The 10172-nt window shown below is 56.4% G+C and overlaps 1 protein-coding gene across 1 annotated transcript; it reads left to right on the top strand.

Moving 5' to 3' along the window:
• Positions 1-184: 184 nt before the first annotated feature.
• On the top strand, positions 185-2534 carry ACTG1 (actin gamma 1). The gene is made up of 4 exons (XM_011218081.2): positions 185-577; positions 861-1299; positions 1397-1578; positions 1665-2534. Exons 1-4 carry the CDS (start codon positions 215-217, stop codon positions 1806-1808), a joined length of 1128 nt encoding a protein of 375 aa, XP_011216383.1. The 5' UTR covers positions 185-214; the 3' UTR covers positions 1809-2534.
• The last annotated feature ends 7638 nt before the right edge of the window (positions 2535-10172 follow it).

Raw genomic sequence — 10172 nt, 5'->3', positions numbered from 1 at the left:
GGAATCTGGGTGGGGGGGGCCCGGGGCGGGGCCGGGCCGCAGTGCGGAGAGTCCCGGTGGCGGCGCTGCCGCCCGCGAGTTGGGGGGCGTCCTGAGGAAGACCCAGGCCTGGTTCCGGGCGGTTACTCCCCTGTCGGACTCTGGGGCGGCTGGGGGTTGGCGGACCCTCCGTACCGGGGCTCGTCTGACCGGACGGGTGTTCACGCAGACCGCAATGGAAGAGGAGATCGCCGCGCTCGTTATCGACAATGGCTCCGGCATGTGCAAGGCGGGCTTTGCTGGGGATGACGCCCCCCGAGCCGTGTTCCCGTCCATCGTCGGGCGACCCCGACACCAGGGCGTGATGGTGGGCATGGGCCAGAAGGACTCCTACGTGGGCGACGAGGCCCAGAGCAAGCGGGGCATCCTGACCCTCAAGTACCCCATCGAGCACGGCATTGTCACCAACTGGGACGACATGGAGAAGATCTGGCACCACACCTTCTACAACGAGCTGCGCGTAGCCCCCGAGGAGCACCCTGTGCTGCTGACCGAGGCCCCCCTGAACCCCAAGGCCAACCGTGAGAAGATGACTCAGGTAAGTTCTGCTCCATGGGTTGGCCGCCCATCTGTTTTCGTTAAGCCATGTTGTGCTCAGCTTTATTTTCTGAAATTCAAGTATTTCTTTCGATATTTTCAGGGTTCTGTTCCTCTCCTGGCATTTCCTCCCTGAAGTCTCAAGGTTTCTTATTTGTGTTTCTGCCTGCAACCTTTTCTTTTCTCTACACATCACATTTGTGGCATGCCAGCATGCAGTGTGTGAGCATGGGGTGGCTCTGCGTCCCTGCCTCTGACTAAGGAGCCTGTTGCCTTTTCTCCAGATCATGTTCGAGACCTTCAACACCCCAGCCATGTACGTGGCCATCCAGGCCGTGCTGTCCCTGTACGCCTCTGGCCGCACCACTGGTATTGTCATGGACTCTGGGGACGGGGTCACCCACACTGTGCCCATCTACGAGGGGTACGCCCTGCCCCACGCCATCCTGCGTCTGGACCTGGCTGGCCGGGACCTGACGGACTACCTCATGAAGATCCTCACGGAGCGCGGTTACAGTTTCACCACCACGGCTGAGCGGGAAATCGTGCGCGACATCAAGGAGAAGCTGTGCTACGTCGCCCTGGACTTCGAGCAGGAGATGGCCACGGCGGCGTCGTCCTCCTCCCTGGAGAAGAGCTACGAGCTGCCCGACGGGCAGGTGATCACCATCGGCAACGAGCGGTTCCGCTGCCCAGAGGCGCTCTTCCAGCCCTCCTTCTTGGGTAGGTGTTGGGCGGGGGTCCCACTGAGGCTGGGGAGGGCGGTGCTGCTTGTGGCCTCAAAGGGGCGTGTGCCCTCTAACGGAGAGCTTTGTCTCAGGTATGGAGTCCTGTGGCATCCACGAGACCACCTTCAACTCCATCATGAAGTGTGACGTGGACATCCGGAAGGACCTCTACGCTAACACGGTGCTGTCTGGGGGGACCACCATGTACCCCGGCATCGCCGACAGGATGCAGAAGGAGATCACGGCTCTGGCGCCCAGCACGATGAAGATCAAGGTGAGTCCGGGGCGCTGCGGGCCGGGGCGGAGGCCTCGCTGTGAGGCCTGAGCCACGAGCCGAACGCCGCGTCGTTGTTTTCACAGATCATCGCCCCCCCTGAGCGCAAGTACTCGGTGTGGATCGGGGGCTCCATCCTGGCCTCGCTGTCCACCTTCCAGCAGATGTGGATCAGCAAGCAGGAGTATGACGAGTCGGGCCCCTCCATCGTCCACCGCAAATGCTTCTAAACGGACTGCGGGCAGATGCGTAGCCTTGGCTGCGTGAGTGAGTTCCGGAGTCGAAGTTTGCCCTGGCAGATGGAGACGCCTCGTGCTCGCCTCGTGAAACTGGAATAAGCCTTTGAAAAGAAATCTGTCCTTGAAGCTTGTATCTGATATCAGCACTGGATTGTAAACTTGTTGCTGATCTTGACCTTGTATCCAAGTTAGCCGTCCCCTCGGTGTGTGTTTAATACCCTGTACGTATCTTTGATTTAAGCCCTTAGCACACGCGGCTCGGTCAGTTCGTGGCTGAGGTGAACACGTTTATGGAAGAGAGGTCCGTTGACTTGAGAATCTGCAAGACCGTGAGGTTCTGATCTGTGCAGGGTATTAATGTGTAAGAGCTGCCTATTCCCGGATTTCTCTAGAGGTTGGCAAGAGTCCTGAACCAGTTGTCATTTCTGTCTTGCCGGTCTGACAGGGTTGGGAAGGTCCGAGCCTTAGGACCCACTTTCCTTTCTTACCCGATGTTTTCCTGCCAGAACACCGTGGGTTGTTAATTGCCTTGAGTTGGAAAACAGTTTGCATTTACAACTGTAAATTTATTCATTCTTTTAATTTATGTAAGGTTTTTGTACACAATTCTCAATTCTTTAAGAGATGACAACAAATTTTGGTTTTCTACTGTCATGTGAGAACATTAGGCCCCAGCAACGCGTCATTGTGTGAGGAAAATAAAGTGCTGCACTAACACGGTGGCTTGTGTTTGGGGGGGGGTGGGAGGCTCGGTGTCCGCATCAGGTCTAGTGAGCAGCCTGACAGCGCAGTCAGAACTGGGGGGCCCCTCTCCCATGTAGGGGGGCTTGCGTAAAGGATTCTGTGCGGCTGCTCGCCTGGGCTGAGACTAGAAGCCAGGAAGGGGGAGCCGTCTTGGGCAGGTGGAGGGCTATGGTGCAGGGAAGCTCCTGGAGCCGCACAGGGTGGGTGCTCTCCACGTGTGAGTTGTGCTGGGACTTCGGGGTTGCTTTTCTTCCACAAGCGCAATGGAGCGGCCATGAAGTTGATGAAATCACTGGGTTTCTGAACCAAGGGACTGGTCACCAGTGGTATGAACGTGACCAACTTGCCCTTCAAAACATCCCTGTTTGGGCCCCTGGGCCTCAGGTTCAGTGCTCCTAGTGGTGGCCCTGAGTTATGCAGCTTTGTCAAATACCCAAAATGACTTATTTACAGGTTGGGTCGAAGTTTTTGAGAGGGTGACTGTTGTGGGTGGGGGGCAGAGGGCGAGAGAATGTTAAGCAGAGGCTTGATCTCACAACCCTGAGACCTGAGCTGGAAGCAGAAATCACGAGATGCCAAGCCACCCAGGCGCTTCCAGGAAGTAAGATTTCTTAACTCGATTGAAAAAGCTTAGGGACTTGGAAGTACTTTTGAAATGGTTAGATTCCACTAGCTGACGGACCATTTTTTGCTTTGCTGCTGGGAAGCCTATTTCATCACCGGGGAGGACGTTGCTGTTTCCTACATCCCATCTCGGTTGGTTGGGGAGGGGGCTCTGTTAGGCTTGAAGCAAGGGGACCCAAGAGCACATGACTGAAGGCTGTGGAGAGTGAGCCCTCCCAAGCCCTGGCCTTCCTCCTGCCCTTCCCTCCTGGGACCACCCATGGGAACTACAGAGTGATCATACTACTTTCTTACCCTGGGCCGCTTCCCACCTTCAGTTGGGATGGTCTGGTTTGCAGAGTGCACTGATCCCAACAGCAGAGGAGAGAGGGCTCCATGTGTGTTGGGTAGGAAAGCAGGGGAGAACACCTCCATTAAAGAACCAGGAGAAGAAAGGTGGCCACACTGTCAGCCTTATCCTGGCCCCGCCCTTCTGGTGTTGGGCCGGTGGGCCAGTTCCTCTACTGTCCCCACACAGGAGAGTCATGGCTTCTCCCCATGGGTGTGAGGACACAGGCCCCCGACACCTGAGCCAGCAAACCACCTCTGTCAGCATTTCTCTCAGGACCCCCGATTCCACCCAGATGCTAAGCCTTGAGAAAGCAGATGGGGCTTGGGATGACTTGAAACCACCTGCTCAAACCAAAGCCAGACAAGGATAGCTCCTACCTGCTTCTACAAAAGAAAAGGGAGCTCTCTTCAAGGGAACGCCGTCATCGACAACGTCAGCGGACGTACTTGGGACACGGCATCTTCTAAGTGGAGAACCAGGGATTTATCTCCATGCTATGCAAGGAGCTGTGAACCATCAAGACAGGGAAATCTGCAGAGGAGTGAGAAAGAGCATCTGAGTGGACAACTGACAGAAGATGAAACGTCAGAGGCTAATGTCTTCAATACCACTCAGTTTGATGAATGGAAGCTTCTGGAGGAGATGCCTCCTTGGAGAAGTGTCTTATACCCCTGGAGACTCAGTGCACCCCTGCAAGGCTCCCCTTCGCCAGGGCTACCCTGGTGTCCTGACGGTGAGGCAGGGGTGAAGGATGTGCCCTGAGTGGAGCGGGAGGCTCGCGGGTGCCCAGGCTTTGAGGTGTGAGGAGCGTCCACACGCCCGGCAGGTGGTCAGTAACTGCTCCAACCTGGAGTCGGTGTCCCCAGGCAAGAAGTGGACATTGCGTTTATTGGATGCAGTTCCAAGTCCAAGGTCCTTTCGTTTCATATGGCCAGTGTTTTAGTCGAAGACAGAGACCATTTCAAGGATTCCCACTGGAAAGTCTGGTCTCGTGAGTGAGAGACTGGCTTCCAGGACCTTTTCTGGTCAGAGGCCGCAAGCATCCAACTCCGAGAGCTTCCGTCTGAGTCGCGCGAGCTGCTGCTGCTGCAGTGGAGCCCCCACGGCCTCCCACAGCGGTGCCGGCCTGCAGCCTCACCCCCACCGACTGGTGGCCAGCCAGCTTTTCTCTGCCGCAGGAAGCTTCCCCTCCCTTTCAGCTCCCAGTGGGGGCCTCTCCTAGGGGTGCCCTCCAGGGAGGCCTGTCATGGTGCAGGATTCCCAAGGGTCCTTCCACATTTGCGGGAGGCTGCCCCTCTGGAGAGGCTCACCTCCCACCCCATTGATTGTGGGGTCTGCCATGGGACATGTTTCAGATAACGGAATAGCTTGAGGAACTTTAGCAACCAGTGTGGAGTGGCCCTGCTCTCTTTCCCCTCGCTCTGGGACCACAGTATTCCAGAGAGAGGCTTCTCCATCAGTCTGGAGGCTGGAGAGATGCCATCAGAGCCAACCTGGATGGACATACAGGGTGAGCAAGAAAGAAATCTTTATTGCTGGAAGTCAATGAGATTGTGGGGTCACTTGCTATGCAGTGTAACTGAGCCTCTCCTGCCTGACACCGCATCATAGTATATGTGAGTTGTGCCGTGTACACCCGTGTGGCCCTCCCTGGTGTCCCTGCATAGCCCATCTGCTTCCTGTGCACCTACCGCACCATGTAGGTGCCTGTGTTTTTCGTCCCCCTCCTGGTCTATAGGGTCTATCTATCACCTATCTATCCAGGATCCATCCATCCATCCGTCTTTTTTAAAAAAACTGATAAGGGGCGCCTGGGCGGCTCAGATGGTTAAGCATCTGCCTTTGGCTCAGGTCATGATCCCAGGGTCCTGGGATCGAGTCTTGCATCGGGGTTCTTGCTCAGTGGGGAGCCTGCTTCTCCCTCTGCCACTCCCCCTGCTTGTGCTCGCTCTTTCTCTCTCTCTCTGACAAATAAATAAATACTTAATAAAATAAAAACTGTGATAAAATATGTAACACAAAATTTATCCTTTTTATAATAGCATCAAAAAGAATAAAATACATGGGATTAACTTTACCAAGGAGATGAAAGACTTGTACAATGAAGAATATTAAACATTCCTAAAAGAAATTTTAAAAGATATAAGTGGAAATACCCCATATTCACGAATTGTTAAACAATATTGTTAAAGTGTCAATATTATCTAAAGTGATCTACAGATTCAGTGCAATTCCTGTAGAAGTCTTACTAAGGTTTTTTTACAGAAGTAGAAAATCCACCCTAAAATTCATATGGAATCTCACAGCCCCCAAACAACCTTGAAAAAGAAGAACAAAACTGGAGGATTCCCACTTCCTGATTTCAAAGTCTGTAGAACTATAGTAATCAAAGCAGTGTGTACCGGCGTAAAGACAGACCGCAGGAATAGAATGAACAGAAATAAACCCTCATATGTATGGTCAAGTGATTTGCAACAAGGGGGCCAGGACCTCTGAGCAGTGAAAGGACAGTCTTTTTAACAAATGGTGCTGGAACCTGGATGTCTACATGCAAAAGAATGACGCTGGATCCTTACCTCACGCCATATACAAGCATTAGCTCAATACTGACCGGGGGCCAAAATGTAAGACCTAGAAAACCAGGGAAGGAGAGCCTCATGGCATTGGCTTTGGCAGGGGTCCCCTGGGTGTGACACCAAAGTCACGAGGTGACAAAAGAAAAAAATAGACGAAAAGGACCTCACGAAAATTTTACAGTTTTGCACACCCAGAAATTCCATGTGTCTGTGGATTTGATGACTCTGGAATCTCGTGGAGGTGGACCCACACAGCACTTGTCTTGTGTCTGCTTTTGCCACTGCACACAGCATCCTCCACGTTCGTCATGCTGTAGCAGGCGTCAGGATGTCTTCCCGCGAATGAAACTCCGTCTCGTCTCGGTGTAGACTGCAGTTTGTCTGTCTGCCCATCCGCAGAGAGACACTGCGTGGTTGCCACCTCTTGTCTCCCGTGGATCGTGCTGCTGGAGCGTGGGTGGGTAAATATCTCCTTGGGTCCGCTTCTCATTCATGTGGGCACCTGCCAAGAGGTGGAATCCCGGGTCACATGGCAATGCTAACTTTCTGGGGAACCCCATCCCGTCTTCATGGCAGCGGCCCGCGTCAGGTTCTCACCAGCCTGCGCGGGGCTCCCGTGCCACCAGTCCCTCCACACCCTCATAGTACTTTCCCTTTACGGTGCCGTTGCTAGGGGCTGCCCCAGCCAGTGTGCCACAGGCCCTTTGAGGGCAACTGCCGTAGGCTCGCCAGGGTCTCCCGCCCCCTCACGCACGCCGGCTAGGCAGTAAGTGCTCGGGACCGGTCCGGTTTATCGGAGCCAGCGGACTCGGTCCTGCCTCCAGGGCAGTAAAACAAAGCATTCAGAAGACACGTAAGCTCCGGATTCAGGGAGCAGAGCCGAAACGTGGCCTTGGGTGGGACGGGGTGGGTTGGGGGGCTGGGGGCTTCAAGGGCATGGAGGTATTCAGGACAAACTGACGCCACCCGAGCTTAGCTCGCTTAAAGGACTTAAACCTAGAAGGGCATGATCTCCAGAACCTACTGGCCAGTTGCCACGGAGGCTTCTGTCTCCCCTGACCCCAAGCTGGGCTCCACACTCCCAGAGGCCTTTGCTCCCTCCGTCCCGAGCCAGCCAAAGCCTTGGCCCCCAGAGCCATAGACGACACCCCAAAGGAAAGCCATGCTGTGCCATCCGCCCCCGGAGTGGGGTCTCGTCTGAGGGACAGAACAGAAAGGCCCTCTCTGTCCTCTTGCTGTGGACTCCTCACAGCCCGCTGACTGCCCCCGACCTGGCGTCATCTGGGGTCCGTCCCAGCTCAGCTCCTGTGCTGGGCCTGGCCTTCCTGGGACGCCCGCCATGGCTGTGCCCCTCTGGCTCCCCCTGGCCCGAGGTCGGCACCCTGCCCCATGACCCTCCCAGCAGCCAGTTCCCTCCTCCTCCCCAGTATCAGTTTCCCCAAAGCAGAGGCTGATGGTAAGCTGTGATCTGGTGTGTGGGGGCACACTCAGCTGTCCCACGAGCAGGGGGCTCCTGAGGGCTGTGGGAGCCACCTGGTGGGCTGGACCTGTTGGAGGTGAGCGCCCCAGGACTAGTCCAGCTCCTGCCCGGTCGCCCTCCTTCAGCCACCCACCGGCCCCAGCATCACACCCCCCCTTACCCCGCTCCCTATCCTTGGTGGGAATAGAGCTGCTGGCCGGTGAGAACAAGGGGTCTGGTCCTTGCACCCCAGCCGGCCCCTGAAGAGGAGGGTAGAGCCCAGGACAGCAGAATTCGGGATTCGGATGTCATGTCCACCCCCGCCCAGGGGTGGCATCTCTCCAGCAGGACACGAGGGGCCGGACGGGCCCTGGAGGTGGGCCAGCTTTCCGCTGCCGGCCTGCCTCACTGGCTCCGGTGAAGCAACGCAGGAGGCCCCGTGCTGATACCGAGAGCCCGTAATTCCTGGCCGCTCACTGGGAGCCCAGCCCTGCTCACCTTGCACTGGCCTCGTCAGAGCCCCGTCCTCATCCTCATAAGGAAAAGACCCCGCGATGTTAGAGGCCTGTGCGGCCTGAATCACGAGGGAACTCTGCCTCTGGGAAACAGGCATCAATTTCCGTATTTAAAAAAGAGCACATCGTGTCTGAGTGCAAAGGTAAAACATTTGGAAAATATAAAGGAAAATGATCACTGTCGGCGCCAAGGAAAGCTTGTGGGCACCGTAGGAAGACCCTTTATTTTCTCCCCTGTGCTTTGAAAAGGAAAAGACAAATTTACGTGGAATGTTCGATGCTACCCCTGAGCAAAGCCCATCCTTCCCTGTTTCTTCTTCTCTCTGCCTTCCTTCCTTTGTTTTCTCTTTAATTAGCTTTTAATTTTGGAAGAGTTTCAGGTTTACGGAAAGGTTGCAAAGATAGCACAGAGCCCTCCCCACCCCACCCTGTCGTGCGTCCCGCCAGCGCTCTGCGCGGGTCACCAATCAGGAGCCCATGTGGCCTCGCTGCTGTGAACCTAAGTCCACACTTGGTTCAGGTTTCCTTGGTTTTCCTGTCACACCCTCTTTCTGCCCCAGTCCTCACGTCTCCTCAGGCTGCCTCTGGGCTGAGCCGTCTCTCCCATCTCTGGTTTCGGGGGCCGGGCAATTCTTGGGGGGACGGGGGAGGGAGGTTCTGGGGTCGTCCCTCTGTCGGGATGTGTCTCATGTTGGGTGATGGGTCTGGGGAGGAAGACCACAGAGCTGAAGGTCCTTCTTGTCACAGAAGGTCAGGTCCCTCCTCTCAATGTGACTTGTCACCAAGGATGGGAACTTGACCCCTGGCTGGGGTGTGGTCATTCTCCCCAGCGTGCATACTGTTCTCTCTGGGGGGACGTCACTATGTGGAGCCCACGCTCCGGGGGTCGGGAGTGGGGGGGGGTCATGCTCTACTTACGATTCATCGTCTTGAGCGGGGAGCTGGACGGAAACAATGTCCCGCTCTGTGTGGGAGACTCGAGTCTTCCCCTCCATCCACTCGTTCCGTCAAGTACTTGCATCAGTGGACGTCTCGGTGTCCACGGACACGGATTGTAATCCACTCCTACTTGACCTCCTTCGTCGTGTTAACGGCCCCATCCTTGGCGGCTGGGAGCACTCCCGCGTCTCTCTGAAGCAGGCCCAGCAATGCGGGATGTGGCCGGTTCTTCCAGGCAGGACGCCTGGTGCCTTCCCCGCCTCAGGCCGGTCCCCTTTTCCTCCGCCTCTTTCTTTCCTTGGAGAGCCGCCTTAGCACAGTTGGGGGCTGGATGGGCTCACGGCCCTGGGGGGTCCTTGCCGGCCAGCCCTCTCTGGTGACGGGGCAAGGAGATGGTACGCGCACACATGTCTCTATGTGACCCCCTGTGCTCCTGTGAAGCTGGCCGTGAGCTCCACGGACGTCCCCTACCCACGCCGCACGGGCCCGTCTACCCTGCCCCTCGCTCCTGTCCGCTCCCACTCCAACTGCGGGAAACCTGACCCCCAGCACCCAGCACCCACCCCCTCAATCACTGCATCCCAGCGCGTGGGCTGTGGTTTCAGAATTGCTGACGAGGACCGCGTGGGAAACGACTTTACCAACTGCCGTGCAGGTCCTGGGACGCTCCTTCTGCCCTTCATCTTACAGACCCCGCTCGTTTCCCAAGCGACCCAGCTCAGTGCCCTCTCCCCACCCCCTCCGTCTGGGGGCTTCGGGCATGGCTCCCGCTGTCTGCTGTAAGCCTGGGGGTCTGCGCAAACGCCTAGTGCCCCGCACGCATCAGCACGGGCGGTGTGATGACAGTGCTCCGCGCTCCGCCGTCTGAACCCCAACCCTGTAAACCTGGCGACCACCCTGCATTCACTCTCCGCTGTTTGCCTCTTCCAGAAGCCACAGCCGTGGGAGCAACACCACACAGCAGGCTTTGCACACGGGCCTGTTCTGCTTAGGGACACGTGCCTCGGGTCTGTCACCTGTCCTGCCGGCTCAACAGCCCCTCGTTCTCATCGCTGCCCGGTGCTCAGTGCATGGACACACCACACCTGGTTTATCTGTCCGTCTACTAAGGACATTCGTTTTGCTTCTAGTTTCTGGCGATTACCAGTGAAGTGAATACAAACATTT

The sequence above is a fragment of the Ailuropoda melanoleuca genome, chromosome 13, assembly GCF_002007445.2.
Source record: "Ailuropoda melanoleuca isolate Jingjing chromosome 13, ASM200744v2, whole genome shotgun sequence".
Classification (NCBI taxonomy): Eukaryota; Metazoa; Chordata; class Mammalia; order Carnivora; family Ursidae; genus Ailuropoda; species Ailuropoda melanoleuca.
This window is presented reverse-complemented; position numbering and strand designations above follow the sequence as displayed.